This window comes from Microcebus murinus, chromosome 20, assembly GCF_040939455.1.
Source record: "Microcebus murinus isolate Inina chromosome 20, M.murinus_Inina_mat1.0, whole genome shotgun sequence".
In the NCBI taxonomy this organism is placed as follows: domain Eukaryota; kingdom Metazoa; phylum Chordata; class Mammalia; order Primates; family Cheirogaleidae; genus Microcebus; species Microcebus murinus.
The window spans coordinates 10,755,304-10,781,018 of NC_134123.1; the positions used below are offsets into that span (position 1 = coordinate 10,755,304).

At 42.5% G+C, this 25,715-nt stretch overlaps 1 protein-coding gene across 2 annotated transcripts in view; it reads left to right on the plus strand.

The window, feature by feature from the left end:
* Positions 1–4,676: 4,676 nt before the first annotated feature.
* The window catches only part of NUP93 (nucleoporin 93), a 99,779-nt gene continuing 78,740 nt past the window's right edge, over positions 4,677–25,715 (plus strand). For both annotated transcript variants that reach the window (XM_012755766.3, XM_075995654.1), the window contains exons 1-2: positions 4,677–4,807; positions 21,098–21,290. In XM_012755766.3, the coding sequence (XP_012611220.2) occupies positions 21,112–21,290 (179 nt within the window). In that variant the 5' untranslated portion in view covers positions 4,677–4,807; positions 21,098–21,111. The remainder of the gene's footprint in view (positions 4,808–21,097; positions 21,291–25,715) is intronic.

Consider the following 25,715-nt stretch of genomic DNA (forward strand, 5'->3'; position numbering starts at 1 on the left):
AATATAATTCTGTTCTCCCTGCCAAGTTACAATGTCATTTTGAAACAAAATGTAATGAACATAAAAATAAGACTTTCTCAGCTTCTCTCTTTGTAAATGGAACTGTTTAAAGCTATTTTTAAAATGGATGGAATAAAATGTAATCTGATGGTGAAAACATTCTTCTTAACATTGTTGGAAGTACCTCCTTATATTGCATGTGAGGGCCAAGAACATTCGGTTGGAAAAAGCTTGCCCAATTCTAGCCCTCTGACCTTGTAACAAGCGTGGTAGATAAGAGGCCACAAGGCTTCAAGTATCCTGCATCCTTCAGGATTATTATTTTTTTGGGGGGGGCAATATTTTTTTTATTTTTTTTTATTTAGGCATATTATGGGGGGTACAGATTTTAAGGTATCAATAAATGCCCATTCCCCCCTCCCCCCAAAAGTCTGAGTCTCCATCATGACCATCCTTCAGGATTATTTTGATTGCAAGTGACAGAAAAGCTAAGTGAAATTGAGCAAAAAATGTCATTTTCTGGGCCATGCAACAGAACATCCCAGAAATAGGGTTAGTTTTAGGCACAGCTTGATCTGGAAATTCACACAATGTCACTTGAGTCCATCCTCTCTCTCCAGCACGACATTGTTTTCTTCTGTGTTGGCTTCCTTCCCAGGCAGGTTCTTCCCTCATAACAAATAAACAACTAAACAGAAGTTTTTTTGGTTTCTTTTTTTTTTTGAGACAGAGTCTCGCTTTGTTGCCTAGGCTAGAGTGAGTGCCATGGCGTCAGCCTAGCTCACAGCAACCTCAATCTCCTGGCTCAAGCAATCCTCCTGCCTCAGCCTCCCGAGTAGCTGGGACTACAGGCATGCGCCACCATGCCCAGCTAATATTTTATATATATATATTAGTTGGCCAATTAATTTCTTTCTATTTTTATAGTAGAGACGGGGTCTCGCTCTTGTTCAGGCTGGTTTCGAACTCCTGACCTCGAGCAATCCGCCCGCCTCGGCCTCCCAGAGAGCTAGGATTACAGGCGTGAGCCACCACGCCCGGCCGGTTTCTTTCTTGCTTTCTTTTTGAGACAGGGTCTTACTCTGTCGCCCTGGGTAGAATGCAGTGGCATCATAGCTCACTGCAACCTCCAACTCCTGGGCTCAAGCGATCCTCTTGCTTCAGCCTCCCAAGTAGCTGGGACTACAGGCACGCGCCACCACGTCAGGCTAATTTTTCTATTTTTTGTAGAGATGGGCTTCACCCTTGCTCAGGCTGGTGTCAAACTTCCAGCCTCAAGTGATCCTCCTGCCTCCGTCTCCCAGAGTGCTAGGATTACAGGCACGAACCACCACATCCAGCCTCAACTAAACAAAGTTTTAAAAGGTTAATTTCAGGGAATTATAACACCTACAAAAACATCTTCACAGTTCCAATTCCAGCGGTAAAGAGAAATGTCTGAGCAGGACATCTAGAGAGTGCATTTTCTTAACACTCGGGTCACAGAGCCATCCCTGAACCAGTCATTGTCGCCAGGGTACTGCAATACCCTGATCTGATTGGCTATGCCAGTCAAAACACTGAGAGGGCAGGAAAGGTCCCCAAAGGGGAGTCAGAATGTTGGGCAGCAGATGTCCAAAAGAGACCCACAGTCTGGTAATACAGTCTAGCGTACTGAATCCACATCCATATCCTCAGAGAGTTAATCTGAAGACACTAGCTTTTAGAGGCTCACCTGTGGTTCCACCGCCCAGGAGAGACATCACTCCCACTTTCTCATATTTCCAGTATCTTCCCTCTCTCTTCCTTTCTCTCTCTCTCTCATATGTATTTTTAACACGGTAAAATTATAGTTGCATTGCTCTGCTTTTTTCTTCTTCTTGGGCATCTATTTTATTATTTTAAAATATTATTTGACACATACAAAATCATTTATATGTAATAACGAATAATTATATAATGAACGCCTGTGTACAATCACCCAACCCAAGAACTAGAACATATCCAATACATTACATTTTTCCAGGTGGTCCTCCCCTACTATTTCCTATTTCCAGAGATAACTACAATCTGAAATTTTCTGTTCATCATTTTAATGTTTTATAGTTTTATCACAAATGTGATAACAAATGCATAAACAATATATTATTTGGTTTTACCTGTTTTTAAATTTTTTTTAGAAATTTTGAGCTCATACTGTACCATATAGTTTTCTGGTATTTTCTTTTTCCATCTAACATTGTGTTTTCAAGATTCATTTATGGTGTGTTTGTGGCTGTAGCACACTCATTTTTCACTGCTGTGTAATGTTCCATTGCATTATACCCCCACAGTTTGTTTATTTATTTATTTTTATTAACAGACATTTGATTTGTTTCAAGTCTTTTGCCAATATGAACTGTGCTGCTATAAAGATTCTTGTTCAAACCTCTGGGTGCACATGTGTGAGAGTTTCTCTAGGGCATGTATCTAGGAGTGGAACTACTGGTTTTTACAATACTGGTTTTTGCAAGCATTTGTCTAAGATGTGATCAATAATTCTTTTTTACATACAGGAAAAGTAAGGTAGAAGTGTAAAAAATTATTTGGATGCAGGATACTATTATCTTTGTGGATATTCTCTGACCATAGCAGGATCTAGATACATATTTAATAGCTTGAGGACAAAGGCCACATCCACACATATTGTTAATCAGCACCAATCATTTATAGAGGATTCACAATATGCTGGTGTGAGGTATTAAAAATAAGAAAAGCTGGACATTAGTTGCATGGACTTAATATTTGTGTCCCCCAAAATTTATATGTTGGAATCAGCTCCCCCCTCTTTGCCCCGCAATGTGATGATGTCAGGAGATGAGGCCTTTGGTAGGTGATTAGGCCATGAGAGTGAAGCCCTTATGACTAGGATTAGTGACTTTATAAAAGAGACACTGGAGTGCTCCCTCACCCTTTTTCCATGTAAGGTTCAGACAGAAGACCGCTGTCTATGGATCAGGTAACAGGCCCTCACCAGACAATGAATCTGCCAGTGCTTTGATTAGGGCTTCCCGGCCTCTAGAACTGTGAGAAATAAATTTCTGTTGTCTATAAGCCATCCAGTCTATGGTAGTTCATTAGAGCAGCCAGTACAGAGTAAGACACTAGTTAAAGCGGCAAGGGCAGATCTTAATTAGTAACATACTATCACAATAGGAAAAAGAGTCCAGTGTGAACTGAACTCAACTTTGATTGGCACAGAGGTGACTGGGCATCTTAAAGGGAGAAAGAGGGACTGGAGACAGGGGCGAGCAGAGGCTCAGTAGAGTCGTGGAAGTGACAAATTACAAAAAAGCGGGAAGGGGGTTGGTCCATGTGAAATCCATCTGGGCTTGTTAACTGGCACTTAGGGAAGTTAGCCTCCTGCACTCCCAGAGGCTGACGGAGAGGGGCCCTATCTTCCTATCTTCAGGTGTTGGCTGGAACAAATAGTAAATTCTTTTGGCAGCCTTGAGTTTTCTTAGACAAGCATTTTAAAGGGAGTAAGGTTATCCTAGAGATGTGCCCTGGAGCTGTTAGAAACTATATTAGTGTTTTGTTCAAGTCTTTAGGGGTCAAGGTTGACATATGGCTCAGTTAAGGCGTCACTTCCTCCGGGAAGGCCTCTCTGACTTGCACCACCAGACTAGATTAAGTTCCCTTAGCATCCTTCCATAGCTCTGTCATGCACTCACCACATTAAATTGAAATACTATCTGTTTATGTACGTGCTTCCTCACCGGGTCATAAGGACTGGGCCTTCCTCATTTTTGGCTCATTGTGAGCACTAATGCATTTTGCATCTGTGGACACCGTCACAACCTTAGTTCCTCCATCCTTATGTGCTGGACAAAGCTGTAGTCTCCTAGCCCCTCTCTTTTGCGTATAGTCCATTCCCCACCCAGAAGGCCAGAGGGTCTTTCTCAAGGTATCAGCTCACAACACACCCTTGCTTCAGACTCTCAGTGGCTTCCCATTTACACGATGAATAACTTCAATTTTCTTGCCATGTTCTAAAAAGACTTGCTAAGTGGGGTCCCAGCCCCCTCTGAGTCTTACCCCACCCTCCCCGGCACACCATCTTCCAGCCATACACCGCTTCTTTCTATTCTCCACACACTAAGCTTGCTTCCCCTTGAGCCTTCACTCTTGTTCCTTCCTTCTGCTTGCAATGCTCTAGGGCTAGGACTTTGCAAGCCTACCTTTCCTCATCACTTTCCTCATCATTCTTTTTTCAGCTCGGATGTCACCTCCTCAGAGAGGCCTTCCTTGACCACTCAAACATTCTTTTTCCCATCGTCCTGTTTTTCTCTTCATAGGCCTCCTTACAAACTGCAGTTACTTTTTATATTTCATTTCCCCCACCAGCCTGGGAACTCCGTGAGGGCAGAGATGTTTGTCTGTCGTGGTCGTCACTGTGTCGCCAGCAACTAGAATAGGGCCTGGCACGTGGATGGCGCTCAGTAAGGGGTAAGAAATTCCTTTCGCGCAGGGAATTGTAGAATCGCTTTCTCGCGGCAGAGCCAACTGTAACCACGTGGGAAGGGTGAGGGCGGTGGCTGCCAAGGTCTCCGGAGTGACAGCTCAGCCGAAGGCCCCGCCCCCAGCCCCGCCCCGACACGCCCCCAGCCCCGCCCGTGTCCTTGTCCTTCTCCACGGGTCTCCATAAAGTTCATTTGGCGGCGCGCCGCGCGGGGGCTTCTGGGAGCGGCCAGCCGCGGCCAATCAGGAAGCGCAGGCGCGCGGCGCGAGAAGCGACGGCCGCGTTCTGGAGCCGGGACCTGAGCGGCGGCGACGGCTGCAGTGCAAGGTAGGGGTGTCTCGGTTGCGTCCTTCCGGGCTTGTCCTTGAACCCGGACTCCGAGGCTGGGCGGAGCCCCGTCCACACACTCGGAGCCATGCGGCTCTCTCTTGTCTTTTCCCTCATGGCAGCCGGGCACGCCTGACGCCGGCGACACCACGCCTTGTCGAACCGCCCCCGTCACAGCGTCGGGCTGCGCCCCGCGAGTGCCTTTCCTCTGCCCGCTTTCTGAACGTGGAGCCGAGGCCTCCCGACGCCCCTTCCCCACTGTAACGCTCCGTCGTGGCTCGCCACGCCCTCACCCCACCCCGCGCCCCGCGAGCTCACCGTGGCTAGGTCGGCGCCCCCTCGCCGCCACAGCACCGCGCCGGGTCACCTTCCCGACCGTGCCCCGCCCGCGCACCTGTCCCCGCGGACACACCCTGTGGGGGGAGGCGTTGCCCTCTGAGGGAAGGGTCTTTGGAGTGAGGGGAGACAACTCCCCGCCAACTTACCCTAGCCCTTTGCATGTCTCCTGTACCGGCATCCAGGGGGATGCTAGTGATTGGAACCCGAGGCGGCCCACCTTTCTCTGGGTTCACTGCATCCCATCTGCAAAGGTGATGTCCGAGTTGACTAGGCCCCTTTTGAAAAGATTACAGGGCTGGCCTCATAGGTCAGTTTTCCAAGGATGGACGACCAGTTGACAAAGCCACTGGTGTGGGTTTGCCCTTCTATTAGGTGTAGGAAGGAGTTTTTTTGTTTTTTTTTTTTCACTGAGCTATGTCTTCCAGCAGAAACAAGGGTCACCTTTTATATTCCCTCTGGGGGATGTGGGAGGGTAGCCTTGGGTATCGTAGCTTTTCTTCATTTTCTTTATTTCAACTATTCTCCTTTGTGCATTTATGTTTGCAGTATTTTCATTTTTCATTCATCATGATCTCAAACAGGCTCATAGCTTTACATACTTATATATTCGGCTAACAGATCCCATATTTAAAACACAGGCTTTCAGATCATATCATTCCTTTGCTTAAACCCTCCACTAAGTCCCTATATATCATTAATAATAATAGACAAACCCTTTACAGTGAGCTGTAAGGCTTTACATAATCTGACCCACTATTACTTTCCCAGTCTTATTTTCTGCCACCCTCCCTTTTTACATGTCTGACATACTTTAGCCTTTGTGCTTGCAGTTTAATATCCATGTCCTCTCACTTCTTTCTGGACTTTACTAGGGTCACCTAGTAAGGCTTTCTCCACTTTCTGCCTGTCTTTATTGCTTTAGTTGTTCTTAGCACTTATATTTTACTTATTTATCTTGTGTATTGTTTATCTTCCCCCTCTGGAATGTAAGTGGGGGATTTCTGTCTGTTTTTTTCCCTTGATGTGTCGCTAGTACCTAGGCCTGGCACACAGTAGGTGCTCAATAAATATAAAACATATGAAAGTTACTGGCATTGTTATAGGCTTGGGGATATGGTGGTGAATGAGACAGGCCTGCTCTCATTGAACTGATGTTCCTGTGGAGGGTACCACCGCAGTAAATACACAGATATAAAATGTGGTATCGGGGCATTTTTTTTAAAGGAGGACAGGGATATTTGACCTGATTGAAATGAGAGAGCAAGTCATGGGAATACTGAGAGCATTTCTTGGAGAATAGTTGGAGATGTGAGTGGGCTTGAGTGTCTGAACCTATTTCTTGAAGGACTGAAAATAAGGTAGAGGGACAGATATATGTGTCCCAAGGAGAGGGAGGGGTCGCGGCAAAGATCTAGAGCTAAGAGGGCCCAAGGTATGTTCAGGAAATAGGTCACTTTTGTTCAACAAACATGTATTTAGTACCTGTTATCTGCCAGACATAGCTGCTGAGGATTCAGAATTGAGCATCTGTGGACTTTACGCTATAGGAACTCACCATTTAGAGAGGGAGACATATGTGGAAAGAAATAATCACAACTAGTACACTAGGGAAGAACAGTATAGAAGATTCAAATAGTGTGGGAGAGATTTGGGGTAGGTGGGACTGCCCCAGCTGACTTTGCAGCATATACAGGAGTTCCTCATGTGACAAGGTGAAGATGGGTATGTGTTATAGCAGAGTTGTGCATGTGGTGTGTACAGAGGATAAAGAGGAAACAGTACGAGGCACCCCTAGGAATAGAGAATTGTTAGGCTATAGTTGGGGGAAGGTGGTAGGAGATGAGGATGGTAAGGGTGGCAGTGCCTGTTCTGTGGAGGGCACCATGTATAGCTTTGTCAAAGCATGAGCACCTCCTGTGGAGGATGGAAGGTGTTCCTGATGGGCTTAAGGCAGGGCAGCATTTTAGAAAGACCTGTCTGACCATGAGGAGGATGGGTTGGATGAACAAGAAGGCTTAGACTGTGTGAGGGTCAGAGCAGGGGTAAGAGATGAGTATGTCTTTGCAAAAGATTGGAGACGTAGACTTGGGGATTGGCTTGATGTTCAGGAGGTGAAAGGAGGGCCTGGGGTGACTCAAAGGTAGTTTCTGGCTGACTTGACTGGGTGCTAATTGTTTTATCAAAAGAATTTGGGAACCTAGGAGGAGGAAGAGTTGGTAGTGGTGGCTAAGAGAAGTGATGAGTTTGGTTGGGATGTGTGTAGTTTGAGCACCCGTGGGTTTTCTAGGTGTAGCTGTCAGGTGGACAGTTGTAAATCCTGGCTTGGGAAGAGTTGAGCTGGACATGGCAATATGGGGGTGACCTTTGTTTTGATCAATTAAGGTCCTCCTAGCTCATTTATTTGCCTTATATTATTGTCTGTTGATACCTATATCCCTTCTACCGCAAATAACCTAAAGCTTGAAATGCTTTATACATTTTTGTAACTCTAACAGTGCCCTCAGACAGTAGCTACATCCTTGATACACAGTTGCTAACTGCCAGAATAACCTTCCTCAAACCTTGCCAAAAATGTCTATAGATTCCTTATTTTCTAAATTCCTATGTTGGTCTATAAGGTACCTCAAAGTTATACTCCCATCTTTCTTCCTTCATTTATTTAACACATATTTATTGAACAATAGATACTGTTTGTTCAGTGCACTAGGAATGGAGCTGTGGACAAACCAGAAAAGGTTTCCAAACTCAGGAGACAAGACAATGAATGAATAGACAAGTAGACAGGTGATGCCAGGTATTGATAACTGCTGCCAAGGAGATAAAACAGGGAAATGTAGGAGAGTAGATGGTGGGACTGCTTTAGCTGGGGTGTGCTGAGAAGCTTCTTTAAAAAGAAGACCTTTGAGCAGAGACCTGAATGAAGTAAGGGGGTGAGCCACATAGATATTTATGGGGAGAATGCACCAGCAGATGCAGAGGAAACAGTGACTGCAAAAGCCCTGAGTCAGCAGTGTATTTAGCATATTTGAAGGAGAGCAGGAGCCCATGGGGCTGAAGCATATACTCATGAGGAAGAGTGTCGCAGAAGGGTTGGGGCAGGGGACAGTCGTATAGGCTTCGCAGCATAAGGTAAGGACTTTGGATCTTAGTCTATGAGTGATGGGGACTATTGAAGTGTTGAGCCTATTCAAAGGCTCATTCCCACTGTGATGTGGAGAACAGACTGGGGAACAAGAGAGGACAAAGTCAGAACAGGGAGATAGGAGGCTACTGTTATCACCCAGATGTGATACATGAGAATGGCTTGGACCGGGGTAATAGTGGTGGAAGAGACAAAAAGTGGGTCTGACTCGTGTATATATATTTAAGAATAAATTTAGTGTAGACACGAATTATGCCTATATGTAGTATCCGAGAGGGGAAAAGAAGTCAGGGACAATACCAGGGTTATAGGCCTGAGCAACTCAAAGCATGAAGGTGCTTAAATGAAGACTAAATGGAGGAAAAGAGCAGGTTTGGACACCAGAGGGCTGCTGTGAGGATGACATTAGATTATACAGTAAAGCCCATGGTGGGGACTCTTACGGAGCCAGAGCTCAGGAAGTCATGGCTGTTATTCCCACTGTCAGTGACATGAACTCTTCCCGCTGTCGAGCAAGTAAATAAATGGATGGAGTGAAAAGGAATTTAGATTAGTAAAAATTTCAGTGTGATGGGTATTGAGGTAAACCATTTGGGTAATGATAGCTAATGTTTACTATGTGGTGAGGGAGATACAGTTATTTCATTTCACAGATGTGGCCTAGAGGGAGTAATTAACTTGCCCAAAGGCACTCAGCAAAAGAGTAGAGGAGCTGGCTAGAGCTTGGGTGCAGTGGAAGGTTGGGTAGGTATTCCTTTTTTGGGAAAAATGGCACGAGCAAGGGTACAAAGCAGGGCATGTACAGTCATCAGAGAGAGAGTAAATTAGGTGACTGGTATCAGGATTTATTCTGGGAGGTAGAAAGTCAAAAGCAGTGTTTCATCTGCATGCCTGTGAGTGGGAGCCAATGAGGGCTTTGAGCAGGAACAACATAAGGAAAGTGATGTCAGAAAGACTGATGGCCACAGAGAGCAGGGTGATGTGAAGTGGGAGGGGTGAGGAGGAGGGAGACCATGTTCTAGCATCTACCAAGGACTTGGGCTTTAAGGAATGGACGTCTGGCCTTGGGTGATAGGGGGATGGATGCAACAGTTAGAGAACATTACAAAAATAGAACTATTCCATGCTATCTAAATCTGTGTAGGTAATGAGAGTTTGGAGAGCGAGGAATATCATGTTATCTGAATCTGTAGTATTTGATTTCCTGAGTTTTAGATAGAGAGTAGCAATAGTTTGGATAATGAGTGATGCCCACCTGTTTGCTCTGGAAAAATGTATCTATCTGCATGTGTTTGGTTTGAGTCTGGACAGTGGGGACTTCTGTAAGTAAACAATCTGAGGGCGTGCACAGCTGCAGAGAAGGGTGAGTTAGGACCTGAGAGCGAGAAGCCGGGGCAGAGGTGGAGGAGGTGTGAGGACAGCCAGCGGCAGCAGTGATGATGGCGGTGGTGGTTGGAAGTGGATAACTGCATGTGAAGACATGATAGGTGAGATATTTATGTGCTTAAGAGGAAGTACACAGGTGATGCCTGGAAACTGGAAGTTTGAGTGCAAGGGGACAGGTGTGGATTTAATAGTCATTGCCACCAAAGATTTGGGGACACTCTGAAGTAGGGAATTTAGAGCAGTTATAAAATTAATGTTATTAAAACTTATATAAAGTCATATATACTCATGGAAAAGAATTCAGATTGACAAGGGTATAAAATGAAAAGTAAAAAAAAAAATCCCCCACTCTCAGCTTTGTAATACTAAGTTGTTTCTTGCTGTGTTATTGTTATGAAACATAACACTATTCCTTCTGTTTGGTATTCCTTCTAAAAACCATCTGTGAACAAACCTTAAGTGTACATGCAACTCAGTGAATCTTTACACATTCATGCACTCATGTAACCACTATCCGTGTTGACGTATTGAGCATTTCCAAAACCCTGGAGTCTTAGTCAACTTGGGTTAGCATAACAAAATACCATAGATCGGGTGGCTTAAACAACAGAAATTTATTTCCTCACAGTTCTGGAGGCCAGAAGTCCATAGTCAGGGTGCCAGCATGGTTGGGTTCTGGTGAGGGCTCTTCCCGGCTTGTAGATGGCTGCCATGTTGCTGCTCACTGCGTGCTCACACGGCCTTTCCTTGGTGCACGTGTGAGGAAGTGGGCGAGCAAGCGCTGGTGTTTGTATGAGGGCACTAGTCCCATCCTGAGGACCCCACCTTCATCACTTCATCTAAATTTGATTACCTCCCATCTCTAAATACCATCACATATGGGTTAGGGTTTCAACATGGGAATTTCGGGGGAGCAAAATCAGCCCATAGTACCTGGAAAGTTCTGTTGTACTTCCTTCCAGTCAGCACCTGCCCCTACCCCGAGGATAACCAGTATTCTGATTTCTAGCATGATACATTAGTTTTTTCTGTTTTTAAGATCCATATAAATGGAATCATACAGGGTACCCTTCTTTTTTTTTTTTTGTATCTGGCTTTTTTAGTTCACTATTATGTCTGAAATTCAGCCATGTTGTTCCATATAGCTGTAGTTTGATCGTTTCCATTGCTGTATGGTACACCAAGGTATGAATATATTACCATAAAAAGCCCAAATGAGATAATTCTGTATATATAGTGGCTTAAAAATTTTTTAGAGAGGGGGAACCAGTACTTTTGTTAGAACTTGATAAGAGCTATAGTGCTTTGTTTTACATTAAAAGATATTCGAGGCTGGGCGCAGTGGCTCTTGCGTGTAATCCTAGCACTCTGGGAGGCCGAGGCGGGAGGAATGCTTGAGCTCAGGAGTTTGAGAACAGCTTGAGCAAGAGCAAGAGCAAGACCCCGTCTCTACTATAAATAGAAAGAAATTAGCTAAACAACTAAAAATAGAAAAAAATAGCCGGGCATGGTGGCGCATGCCTGTAGTCCCAGCTACCCGGGAGGCTGAGGCAGGAGGATCGCTTGAGCCCAGAAGTTTGAGGTTGCTGTGAGCTAGGCTGACACCATAGCACTCTAGTCCGGGCAACACAGTGAGACTCTGTCTCAAAAAAAAAAAAAGATATTCGTATATTTCCAGGGGCTCCTAGTGTCTTAGATGCCGGTATCATGGTCCTCAGAATAAGAAACGTTTGTTGGTTTACAACATAGTTTCTCAGCCTGGGCACTGTTGATATTTTGGGCCCAGTAATCCTTTGTTGAAGGCTATGCCTGTGTGTTGTAGGATGTTCCCTGGCCTCTACCCTCTAGATGCCCGTAGTGTGCGCCTCCTGCCCCCAAGTTGTGACAACCAAAAATATCTCCAGATATTGTCAAATGTCCCCTGGTGGGCAAAGTTGAGTAGTATTGGTTTAGAGAGAAGAGCCAGAGCCAAAGTCCTTTTGGGGCTGACTTGGGGAGCTGACCCTATTTATGCCTGTTGTAAGATAGGCCCGGCGTCATTCCTAAGGTTTTATATACAGATAATTTTTTTCACCACTAAAATGGGCTGTTCCTTCCCCATGAGGCATTAAGTGAATTTAAAGACTGAATTAAAATATCCCACATTTGTAGATTCTTCATTGTGGGCAGGCCCTTATCACACTGGTGGTGAGACTGGGATCCAAGGAGGATCCAGTCCCAGGGTGAGAGGGCTGGCTGCTGGGGGGTGGAGCCAGGCTGGCATCCGCAGCTCTTCCTTCCCAGATAAGCCCTTCTATTCCACTGGCAGCCCAGAGTTTATCAGAAAGTTCCTTATGTGGATAATTTATGTTTCTATGTGATGCCACGTTATTACTTCTCTTGGCTCATTGAAGGGAAAATAATACAAGCGATATTTTATGTATCAGGAAAACTGATACTACACGCTCTTTACTGCATAACACTGAGTCATTGAGGGCAGTGTTGCTACTAAATCACCTAATTCTTTCTCTTCTGTCTAGGTTAATTTATTTTAGTTCTTTTTTTTCTCCAGAACTCTACCTTCTGAATAATGATGAGGCCTAACTCTCTTTTACTTTGTCTCACAAGAATATAAAGAATTTTTTAGCAGTAATTTTTAAATCATTCTTTCCCCCTCTGCTAGAGGTTTCTGAAACAATAGTATCTGTCAAGATGTAATTTTCTTCTTGGTTGTTGTTGTAATTGACAGCTGACAGATACAGTAAAAAGTGGAATGATATTGTCATCTAACCATAGTTTATATATTCAAAAGAAAAGAGGAGAGCAGAACCAGTATTAAACTTTTGATACCTCGAGTGAGGCTTTTCACATCAATCTTTGGTGTTGAATGTTGAACATTATTCTTGTGTTTTAATCCTGTCATAGTCTGATTAATAAGAAAGTTTGAGGACAAGATTCCTGCTTGAAATTAGATGCTGAATTTCTTTTGAATCACACCTTCATTGTGGAAGTTTGGATTTATAATAAAAGCCATATTTGATAGTGGACAATGTAACATATATTTAAAGATTGTAGTTGTCATCCAGAAGTTCTTACAGAATGATACAAAGTTGTGACTAAGTTATAATTTAGGATCAAATATTTACAAGAAGATTTTTTTGAAGCAGAGATGTTTATAATTAAATGATAAAATGTTGCCAAATTGGCAACTTTGGAAAAAAGCTAAAATAGCATTTCACAATGACATAACTCAGCAGAGTTTATAAAATACTTTCTGTGTATCAACCACCCCTTGAAGTAGGTAGGAATTATCTCCTTTTTATAGATGAGGAAATTGAGATGGAGAGATTTAGATTTTTATCTCAAGGGTGAATCAGTTCACCTTCTGCTAGTGGTGAACGACCTGGATTCAAACCAGGTGCTTGGGTTCAGAATCTAGTTTTTTATTTATCCATTCCGTTTAAAATATTTTTAAAATTTTATTTTACTGTCATATTAAAATTTAAAAATAATCAAAAAGGAAGAACATTATTGTACATTTTGAAGAAAAAAGGTATAAATAGCAACATCAGTTATTTCCTCTGATGTATATAAAATCTCTCCCTTGACAACATCCAAAAAATCTAGCAGTGCTAACTGCCTTTGTTAGGTTGCAGGATCTTTATAATTGAAAGAGATGATATTTGGGTATGTAGTAAAATTAGAATTCCTCAGAAAGTGGTAATAAGTATTGTTTGATTATATTGAAATTCTGCAGGGAAAGTAATTGGTGTCGTCTCCCTGTGTAAGTTAGTGAATCAAGAGAGATTCGTTTAACATTGAAGAAAAGACAGATGGACTTGTCTTTGTTCTTTCATCTCTTTCTCAGCTCTTTGTATTTCTTGGACAACTGGGCTGTTTGGATTCTGAGTGATAAGGAAAAGGGAAAATTCACATGGGTTTAATATGTTGCATTATACTTGAAAAGAGCAGTGAGTTCTCTGTAGCATCCTGTGTGTTAGGTCAAAAGAACATTTGCAGGACAGATTTAATCATTTACAAAACAGATTTTCCCCCCAAATATACTCTCTAATAAACAGTTTAAAAAGGGAAGGTGATGGTAACAGGCCTCTTGTGTTAAGACTCATTTAATCTCTTTTTGGGGGGGGAGCAGAGTCTCATTCTGTTGCCTGGGCTAGAGTGCAATGGCGTCAGCCTAGCTCACAGCAACCTCACAAACTTCTGGGCTCAAGCTATCTTCCTGCCTCAGCCTCCCAAGTAGCTGGGACTACAGGCATACACCACCATGCTCAGGTAATTTTTTCTATATATTTTTAGTTCTGCTAATTTCTTTCTATTTTTAGTTGTTACGGGGTCTCATTCTTGCTCAGGCTAGTCTTGAACTCCAGACCTTGAGCGATCCTCCCACCTTGGCCTCCCAGAGTGCTAGGATTACAGGTGTGAGCCACCATCCCCAGCCCCCATTTACTGTTTATAACAGTATTTTCACTGCTGGGGCCTAGTGAGGGCAGCTTACTTACCAGGTCCAGCGCAGATATGCTAGGCCAAGGTTGGCAAACAATGACCCATGGACCAAATAAGCTAAGAAGAATTTTTATATCTTTAAATCATTGGGAAAAAAATCCAAAGAATAATATTTCATGACCACGTGAAAATTTTATGAAATTCAAATTTTAGTGTCCATGATTAAAGTTTTATTGGCGTGTAGCCATGCTCATTTGTTTACATATTATCTATGGCTGCTTTGTTTACATATTACCTATGGCTGCTTTCAAGCTGCAATGGCAGAGTTGAATAGCTGTGACAGAGACTGGCCCACAAAACCTAAAATATTCACTATCTGTCTCTTTACAGAAGAACTTTGCTGACCCTTGCCCTAGAAACTGGGCAAGGGTTTGGCAGGTAGGTCTATGATGGATGGCTTAAGGCTTTTATATTTCCCTTTCTCCTTTGTCAGCTTTGTGGCTCTGAAGGCTCTGATTTTCTGGAGTATATCCTGGGAGTAATATAGGCTTAAGTCAAGAGAACTGATAAGGAACAGCCATTTCTGGGATGACTCAATGGTTCCCTAGCTTGGGAGTCCACAACAAGTTATTCTATAATACTTGTTGGGCTGATGCTTTGAAAGTAAAAGAAAAGAAACTAATGGACTAATAATAATTAGTACCAGAACACAGATAGGTGGACATTTTAATATAATAAGCATGAATATTATAAGAGATTAAGATTCAAACCATCTACAAAATCCTGAAGGGACCACTCTTTGAGAATACCGATTTAAAATGGTTTAGAAGTGCTCAGCAATTGGAATATTTAAGTATCTATTCTTTTCTGGCTTGGTTAAATATTTAACATGGTTATATTTAGAATGTGGAAAGGACCATATTTTTCATACTTAGGACTCACATGTTAATAGCAAATGAAGTGAAATTATTTGATGCATTTTTGCTCTGCCTTTGTATTTAGTTCATTTCACCTAATATGTGGTTTGGGGATTTTTTTTTTCTCTCATTTATGAATGTTTGATGTGTCCCAAAGGGGCATGTTTTTAGACACTGAATGACAGGTGAATGTAGACCAGTATGAAGAAATGGAAGTTTGGCCAGCCCTTGGTTTAGTTCTCGGTAGAAGCTATCTCTCTAAAACTGTGGGCTTGAATTTTTTCCTTTAGTTAATTTGCTCAGCACACTCTAGATTAGGGAAGAGATCTAAATCATGGGAACATTTCACTAATAGCATTTCTCATTTTTAGCTTGGTGGGGTGTCCTACCGTATCCTCTGAAAAACAGTGGATTGTTGTCCTTTTTGTGTGTGTGTGGGCGGAGCTTTTAATTGACATATGATGTAGAATCAGAAAAGTGCACAAATCATAAGAGTCTAAGACGGATGAATTTTCTCAAAGCGAACACACTGTCAACCAACACTCAGATAAAAAATTGCCAGCCCCTTTGAAGCCTTTCTCGTCATTCCCCTCTGTCCTTCCCTGCACAAGGATAACTATCCTGCCTTCTAACAAACAGCAGTGATAAGTTTGCCGTTCATTTTAAGGCTCTCAGACCTACTGAGGTCTATGGAGGCGCAGTAGGACTTCTGCCAAGTCTTACTTACAGGGAGAGTAATTTGTTGCTCAGGACTCTGGTACCCTGCTGTGCGCTCTGAAGTGCCTGTCAGTGTTGCCGAAGGCTGCTTAGAATCTGATCACGCTGAAAGGCTGGGTCGTTGCTAGCATAGAGGAGTTAGTGCGCTGTTAGTATGTCCTTGCTGGCCTTTTCCTGTCCAGCCCTATTTTGGCTGCATTGACTCTCCATGTCCTGCTTGTGTGAGTTCTCAGTGTAGGTTCTTCCTAGCTCCCTCCTTCATAGCTGCATCCAGTCTTTGCATGGCCAGATTTTCCCAGCACAAAGCGTGGACTACAGTCTTTCCCCACCCCACACCTGGATCATTTTAGTTCTCTGTATTAGACAAAGCTAGGGAGGTTATTTTCATGATCAGGTTTTCAGTATCTTGGGTCAAAATTGAGTTAGTGATTTAACCTCTGTTTTCTATGGCTAAATAGATATTTTGTGGAGGGGATAAAAATTGTCCTTAAATTTATGAAATTGACCATAAACTAAAACATTTTAATGAAATGGGATGATGATTACATAAAAATGTAGATTTGGGAATTTTAATAAAACTTTTTGGTAAAATTAATTTCCACTGGTTGAATTTTTTTTTTTTGAGACAGTCTCACTCTTTTGCCTGGATTAGAGTGCTGTGGCCTCAGCCTAGCTCACAGCAACCTCAAACTCCTGGGCCCAAGGGATCTTCCTGCCTGAGCAGGAAGCTGGGGTAGCTGGGACTACCAGCACATGTCACCGTGCCCGGCTAATTTTTTTCTATTTTTAGTTATTTGGCTAATATCTTTCTATTTAGAGTAGAGACGGGGCCTTGCTCTTGCACAGGCTGGTCTTGAACTCCTGAGCTCAAGCAGTCCTCCTGCCTTGGCCTCCCAGAGTGCTAGGATTATAGGTGTGAGTCACCACACCCTGCCCACTGGTTGAATTTTAATGCAGGAAGGATCCACTTTTTCCCAAATATGGTATTATATACATCTCTCTTTTCTTCTTTGCAGACATGGAACAAGCTTATTTTCTTGGTACTCCTACCCTGAAGTTAATAGCAAAACTCTTTCTATATGTATTTGTTTATTCTTTTGGTTTAGAATTCTGTTTACTTTAAAACTTGGCTGTGTCTTCTAAAATACTGCTGGTTTTTGGTCTGAGTACGTTGAGGAAAAGCACTAGTCTGGACCACATGTGATCTGAATCCATGCCATTTATACTGTCACTGCCTTATGTTGTGCAGCCTCAGAAATGTTAAGTATCAGTTGGTTGTCAGAAGGGGATGTTTTTGCTCAGGTCTCTGTTTGCCAGTGGGTGCCAGTTTGGCAGGGGAGTGCAGGAAGCCTTTGATAAGGATAGACTCTCCACCAAAGGAAAAATAAAACTCCTATTCATTCAACAACTCCTATGTGCCAGGCACCGTTGTAGGAGCTTGGGTATATCAGTGAAAAAAAACACTGTCCTTGTGCAGCTTATATTCTTACAGAGGTGACAGACTGTTGGGAAGATGGGTGAGTATTGCAGGTAGGGGTGGGTCGCACTTTTTTTTTTTTTTTTTTTTGAGACAGAGTTTCACTGTGTTGCCCGGGCTAGAGTGCCGTGGCATCAGCCTAGCTTGCAGCAACCTCAAACTGCTGAGCTCAAGTGATCCTACTGCCTCAGCCTCCCGAGTAGCTGGGACTACAGGCATGTGCCACAATGCCTGGCTAATTTTTTTTTCTATATATTTTTAGTTGGCCAATTAATTTCTTTATATTTTTAGTAGAGACGATATCTGGCTCTTGCTCAGGTTGGTTTCAAACTCCTGACCTTGAGCGATGCTCCCGCCTCGGCCTCCCAGAGTGCTAGGATTACAGGCGTGAGCCACCATGCCCAGCCTGGTGGGTCACACTTTTAAACAGCAGCATTCTAGGTTGGCCTCAAAGGTAATGGGACTGTTGAGCTGAAACAGAGGTGGAGAACCAGCCATGATATCTGGGGGAGGAGCATTTCAGTATAGGAAACAGGGTGTGCAAAGGCTCTAGGGCAGGAATGTGCCTGATCCTTTGGGAGCCAGCATGGAGGCCCCAGGGTGGCTGGAGCCCAGGAAAGGAGTGGGGATGGGGCTGGAGATGCCCCTCTGTTGGGCTTCCCTCTGTATAAGAAAGAGCTTTAAGCAGAGGAGGGATGTGATCTGACTGACCTTAAAAAGATCACTGGTTGCTGCAGACAGAATAGTAGGAAGCAAGGGCTGAAGCAGGGGGGTCAGGGAGGGACGCTGCTGAGGGAGTCTGGAGAGGAGGGAGGATGTGGGGAGGTGGCTAGGGGGACGTGGTGGGAAGAGGCAGACTCTGGATGCATTTTGAAGGTAGATTTGAAAGGCTTTGTTGCCTGATTGGATGTGAGGTATGAGTCAGGGGAGCCTCCAAGGGTTTTGGCCCATGCAGCTGAATACTGGAGCCTCCACACACCGAGAAGACCAAGGGGCAGGTTTTGGAGATGAAAAGTTAAGGCTAGTTTGGGGCATATTAACTTTAGGATGTTGTTTAGAGAGTCAGCCTTTATTTCACCATGGTCAAAATAATTCTGTATAATAAACTTTTTAAAAATCTTCATTTATTGGACCATGTTAAAGTAAATCATGAGTTTATTTTGCATTTGTTACTTATACTCCAGTTCATTGCTGGTTGTTTGAGAAGTTGAACATTTCCTTTACCTGTATTTGTCTGACATGGGAATGAAATGTTAGATGTACTTCTTTCATTTTTCCTTTTTCTTTCTTCATCTTTTTAAACATAGAAACAGAAAAGTTTTGTTTTGGTCTGGCGTGGTGGCTCAGACCTGTAATCCTAACACTCTGGGAAGCTGAGGCAGGAGGATTGCTCAAGGTCAAGAGTTCAAAACCAGCCTGAGCAAGAGCGAGACCCTGTCTCTACTAAAAAAATAGAAAGAAATTAATTGGCCAACTAAAAATATATATAAAAAAAAATAGCCAGGCATGGTGGTGCATCCTGTAGTCCCAGCTACTCAGGAGGCTGAAGCAGGATTGCTTGAGCCCAGGAGTTTGAGGTTGCTGTGAGCTAGGATGATGCCATGGCACTCTAGCCTGGGCAACACAGTGAGACTCTGTCTCAAAAAAAAAAAACAAAACTGAATGAAACAAAACTTTTCTTTTCTTTTCTTTTTTTTTTTTTTTTTGAGACAGAGTCTCACTGTGTTGCCCAGGCTAGAGTGCTGTGGCATCAGCCTAGCTCACAGCAACCTCAAACTCCTGAGTCAAGCAATCCTTCTGTCTCAGCCTCCCGAATAACTGGGACTACAGGCATGGGCCACCATGCCCGACTAATTTTTTCTATATATATTTTTTTAGTTGGCCAATTAATTTCTTTCTATTTTAGTAGAGATGGGGTCTCTCGTTTTTTTTGCTCAGGCTGGTTTTGAACTCCTGACCTTGAGCAATCCTGACTCGACCTCCCAGAGTGCTAGTTTTTTATTTAGGAATTTCCAAAGTTTCCTCATGAAAGAAAAAAGTATTTCTTTAGTATTTCTTTTTCCTTGGCACTGTTGAAAAATTATTTTTATCATAGAGTAAAAAAAAATTGGAGGGAGGAGGCAGCATCTTGGTTTTCTTTCCTCTTTCAGGTGAGTGACCATGTTTCTTGTAGTTAGTGGAATGTCATTGGCCTTGAACATTTCTGAGGAAAAACATTTCTCCCTCAGGCAGGAGTTGTTTAAAAATACTTCCCCCCCCCTCTTCTTTTTCTTCTTCTGTCCCAGAGAATACCTTCCTAGCTCTCCCATCCCCGTTTCCCACTTGTACCTATTGCCTCTTACAGCCTGATTGCGTTGGGTCATAAAAAATTACGATTTTCTAGCTTCTAACCTAAACTTTAGGTTAAGAGTTATTACATATATGAATTTTTGTTAAAGATTAAAGTCAGCTTGGAACTTCATAAAGAATACCAATGTTTTCTTTCATGTTTACTCCAGCTGAGCTATTTTTGTGTTTTAACCTTGTGCCCTTGCCTTTAAAGTTAATGTCCTTTAATGCTCATTTTAAAAAGTCCTTATTCTCCTGCTTTGGATTTATGGTGGTAACAGTGTCATTTTATTATTAACCTGTGTTTCATAGCTTAGATATAATTATATATTATGTTAATATTATAACTATAGTTCTACACCAGTGGGATTTCACATGTGCATTAGAAGCTGTGGGATTAAAACAAAGAAGAAAAGTATAATCAAGAGCTACTGTTTAAAGGATTTTGTTCTTTTTAAAAAATAATTTTATTCTTAACCTTTAGCGATGTAAAATTTTTTTTATGACGGTGATACTTTTTATCTTCTGTTGATTTAAATAGTGGTAGGAGTTAGAAACATTTTCTTGGTCAAGAACCTTATACAAAGATGGTACAGTATATATAAATTCATAAATGGGTAATATCTGTTAAATATCAACACTTCATAGAGCTTTTCCCAATCAATTATTAGAGAAACAGGTGGTTTTGCTAAAGATAGTCATGTCTAAAAGCCAGCTGTAATTTATATTAGTATAATTAGCAGTTTAAATGATAGTTCTAAAAGTGGTAGGTATAGTAACAATTAAGTCTAATGTCCTGAATGTCATGTATAACAAGCAGACACAGATCACTGCCCTCAGCAACCTTGTAGGCTAAAGATTGTGTGAATGGAGACTGGACATGAATAAAAGAATGTCTTTTCTGTTAGTGAAGGGGCAGGTGTGTTAGAGTAACACTGGGGGAGGGAGGAGAGTTCGTTATTGAGAAGACCTGTGTTCTGGTCTCTGTTGAGCCCAAGTACGGCAGAGAGTATTCTGGGCATGTAACTGAGCTTCTGTAGACTGGAGTTGCTGCTTCTCAGAAGCCTCACAGAGTTGCGTGAGGATCATGTGAGATAAGGTACTATAAGTTGCTCGGCACTTTTCAGGTGGCAGTGTTTTTCTGAGATGGGTGGAGGAATAGGAGGTGCAGGTTGCTTGTTCCTTAAGCCTCCTAGAGGTTAGCACAGGGGCTTCCATTTCCTTATCTGCTTTGGGTCTGTGGAAGGAGGCAGGAATTCTGGTCTGTGGCTTGATGTCTTTGCATTTATTCTAGTAGCAGAAATCAATCTTGGGGCTGTCAATATGCACAGAAATGATCTGTTTCTTCACAGTCTGACTCATTTTCTCTGTCAAGCCTGTTCTTGGGCTATGTTCAGGAACAAATCCTGCTTGTTGATGAGCTGTCTCCTTGTCTGTTTACAAAAAGTTCTACTGTTTCATTAAGCTTGTAACAGATTCAGGCGGTGTTTGAAGCCTATCTTTCTCTTGATTTAGATCTCTTTTTTTTCTCCCCCACCTAGGGTCTGCATCTCCAATGGATACTGAAGGGTTTGGTGAGCTGCTTCAGCAGGCTGAACAGCTTGCTGCAGAGACTGAGGGCATCTCAGAGCTTCCCCATGTGGAACGGAACTTACAGGAGATCCAGCAGGCGGGCGAGCGCCTGCGTTCCCGTACCCTCACACGCACGTCCCAGGAGACAGCAGATGTCAAGGCGTGAGTACTGGTAGGGAGGCAGCATTGGTACTGGGTGGCTCGGGGGCAGGATCTGTTTCTTCTTTCCTGACTTGAATTCAGATGCAGTCTGTGAATGACAGTCACAAGCCAGATTTTTGGGAACTCAGAAAGGTTTTGTAAACAGGTCAGCAGCCTTGGTTTGTTTCCCTGCCTTTCAGGTTTTCCAGCCTGTCTGCCTGATCAAACTATGAGCCCATATCGCAGGAGAGATGATCGCAGGGTGGGAGGGGTGGAAGAGCTCCATTATGCAGAAACTGGTTCCAGTAGTTTGTGCTTGGGTTTGCTGACTGTTGAGTTATAAAATGGCTCCCCTGAGTATGTTAGTAAATACGGGCCACACAGAGAAGTGTTACCATCAAAGCCAGAGAGCAAGTTTTAAGAGCACTTGGAAGAAATGAATAAGTAGTCAGTGACAAGAAGCCATCCAAGTGAGGAGCAATTCTGTCTGCTTCTTGTCAGTGACCCCAGAGACTGCCCCTAAAAAGCCTTGGAAATAGCCTCCTAGCTGTTTGCGGAGTAGGGAAGTGGGTGAGCCCCGAGAGAGTGCAGCTGGGGAAAGGTGCTGCCTGCCTGGGTCAACAGCCGCTCTGCCACACAGCATCAGCTGGGCTGTTGATCCCACAAATGTGTATTTAGGGTCTGCACTGTACCAGTCTTGGACCGCGCTTGGGGCTACAACTGTGAATTAGACTTGGTCCTTGCCCTCAAGGAGATTATGGTGTGGGGAGTGGGGCAGGAAAAAGCATGCAGCTTTCCATAAGAAAAATGTGATTTACTGGTTACTTTATGTCAGAAACTTGGCTGGATTTAAGATTTTGCTCAGTCCTCACAACCAAGATTAGGACTATAATTCCCATATTACAGTTGAGCAACTAAGGCTCAGACAGGGCAAGTAACTCTCTGAGGTCACACAGCTGATGAATGGTGAGTCAGGATTCAAACCTAGCAGTGCTGGCTCCAGAGTGCATGTAACCCTGATGGAAGGGCCATGGGAGGACAGACAGGGAACTGCCACTTGTGCCCTTGGTGGGTCTGGAAAGTCGCAGAGATTCTGTGCAGGAGATAAGGGAAATTGTCAGTCACCTCCTCAGTCTTCATTTCTTGAAGTGAGAAAGAACTAAGTGCTGGTCATAACATGGGGACGTTATCTGCTCTAGGTACTTGACGTCAGGAGAGAGTATAATGTAAGAGTGGGTCACATTTTTTTCCAGCTAATCTTGAGTGTTGAATGGTTTAGCTGCTCTTTTGAGTCGATAAGCATGTTCTTTTGCAGTCCCCCCCACCTCAAACGTTACTTTTTTAAAATAAATAGTTGTTTTGGTTCTGGTGGCATTGGTAAAGGCAAGTTAGAGGAACCCTGGCAGGGATTTTTTTTTTTTTGCCCTCCAGCCTTGCAGCTAAAATCAGCCAATTGCTCCCCTACACAGCTTCCTAACACCCAGCCAGCCTTTAGACATTTCTGCTAACTTGTCCTCGCTGCAGGCTCTTTAACTGCTGCTCCGGGCTGCCTGCAGTTACCCCCAGTCTTGAGCATGCAGGCCCTGGGCTGTGTGCAGCGATGCTGCTAGAGCAAAAGGCCCGTGATGCCAGCTGAGTTGCTATAGTTATAATTTAATTGCATCAGCTTTACAGCCTATTAAGAGCAAAGAGGGAAAATGTTTTCTTGGTAAAAATTATCAGTCATGCTCTCTTTCTTGTAAATTTCCATTCTTTCTCATGTCTTTCTACCTTAAATTCATTATTTTAGGGAGGAGGAAGTTGGAACATTGAAAGAATGAGTCTAGGGTGGGGCAGGTGCTTAAAAAGAAACCAAAGGGCTGATGACTGTATTTTTCCATCTTCTTGATAGGCAGACATAAAGTGTGATGTGAATATTTTAATACATACAGGATGAGGGCAGAAGAGAGAACTGAGGAGGAAAAATTTTCTTACATGAAATAAGTTTTGAAAGAAAATTCTGTCTTTTAGATTTTAGTTTAGATTGTAGATTTAAGATTGAATTGTTTTGTGCTGAATTTGTTTATTTGTTTAAATACACTGTTGGATTTTTTTGATTTGGTGAACAGATTTGTAGGGTTTTTTGCATGTGTTTGTTTGATCTTTTTAAATTGTTAAATTTTTCACCCATAAAGAGTACACATAACATACATTAAGGTGCAAATCAGGAAATTGCAGCCCATGAGCCACATTCATCCTGCTGCTTGTTAAAGTTTTACTGGAAGGAAGCCATGCTTATTTGTATTGTCTGTGCTGTTTTTGTGCTACAGCAGCAGAGATGAGTAGTTGCGACAGAGATCATGTGGTCTGCAGAGCCTGAAATATATACTGTAAGTCTTTCACAGGGAAAGTTTGCTGACTCCTGGTGTAAATGATAATAAAATGAATGAATACCCATGTGCACATTGCCCAGTTAAGACATAGTAGAATACTGTCAGTATCTGTGAAGGCCCTCCCTGGGTGCCCATTATCCATTGCATACTCCTCTTTTCCCATCAGAAATCCCTAACCGCATTTTTCCATTCAAACTCTGAAACCAGAGAACCTTGGGGTATACAGAGAAAAAGCCAGTAGTCATTCTCTCTTCCTAACTTTATCCTTCAATGTAACCAATGTTATTAATTTGCTTATTCTTTTACACTTTTCTCCATATTCATGCAAAGCACACACAAACATTTATTTGCCCAAAGTTGTACAACAAATTATAACTTGTGATAATACTACCAAGGTATCTTTTTAAGCACTTACTATTTGTTAGGCACTGTACCGCACACTTTACATGCATTATATAATTTCTTCTTAAAATAACCCTGTGAAATATGTGTTATCTATATTTTATATTTGAGGAAATTCAGACAGTAAATGGCTAAACCAGAATTCAAATCCAACTTAGTAAGAATCCCTTAGATTTGTATGTCATTTTTCAGTTCCCAGAGGTGTTATAGATGTTCTCCCATGTGGTCTGCAAAGCCTGAGAGGTGGGGGATGCAGGTATTTTTCACCACGTTTAACAGAGGAGAAAACTGAGGCTTGGAAAAGTGATATCTGCAAGATTTTCTATGAGTGAGTGACAGGCGAGACCTGAACCCAGGTCTCCTGTCATTCTTTCTCCTCCTCATGTATACAGGGAGTAGTCCTTGTCCTACTCTTCCAGGACTAGAGTGTTTGACTCTAGCTTCAATGGCTTTCTGCTCAGGAGGGGCTGCCTGGCTTTCAGAAATTGAGGCAGGTAGAAGGCAGGAACCTTTGAGTTTTTCTACCCTTAAGAACTGAAAGTTCCTAGTACAGCCTTTATTTGTAAAACCATCCCTACCCTAGTTCCCTACCTCCTTCATCAATCTTTTTCTCCCCTCAGTTCTCATCAGGGTTTCTGCATATGTACTGAATAAGCCATGCACTGAACAGTTCCTGCAGGTGCTACCCACTTAGATGACCTTTCTCTTCTAATAATACTTTTTTTAATTTCAAAATATTAAGGGGGTACAAATGTTTTTGTTACATGGATAGCTTTTATAATGCTTTAGTCAGGGTTATAAGTGTGCCCATCACCCAGATAGTATTCCCTGTACCTGTTAGGTAGGTTTTTACCCCTTCCCTCCTCTCCCCTCTCCTCTCTTTTTCATTTCCAATGATTTTTACTTCTTTCTGTGCCCATGTGGGCCAACAATTAGTTCCAAATTATTAAAGAGTACATGTGGTGTTTGTTTTTCCATTCTTGAGATATTTCACTCAGGATAATGGTCTCCAATGCCATCTAAATTGTTGCAAAAGACAATTCATTCCTTTTTATGACTGAGTAGTACTCTGTGGTATGTGTGTGTATATATAGATAGATTAGATAGCAAATCTATATTAATTAATATAGTAGATTAACAAAATGTGTGTGTATATATATATACATACATATACACACACACTATTTTGTTAATCTACTCATGAATTGGCGGGCACTTGGGTTGATTCCACATTTTTGCAATATGAATTATGCTGCAATAAACATTCACGTGCAGGTGTCTTGTTGATAAAATGACTTCTTTTCCTCTCTTCTAATAATTCTAATAGCTAATTTTTAAATTCTGAGGTTCTCAATCTTGGTACACATTAAAATTATTTGGGCACTAGATACATTCACATGTATCACTGGTGGAGATATAGCACTGTGGGACAGAATTTGGACATAGCTAGCAAAATTGACCCAGCAGTCCTAGCAATGCCACTTCTAGGGTTCTATCTCAAAGATATACGGGCAAAAATACAAAAAGACTTGTGCACAGGGATATTCATTGTGACATTATTTGTAATAGCAAAAATAGGAAACAACTCAAGTGTCCCTCAATAGGGGGCTGGTTAAATAAATGTGGTATGTCTATATAGTGCAATACTTTTCAGTGGCACAAAGGAAAGAGA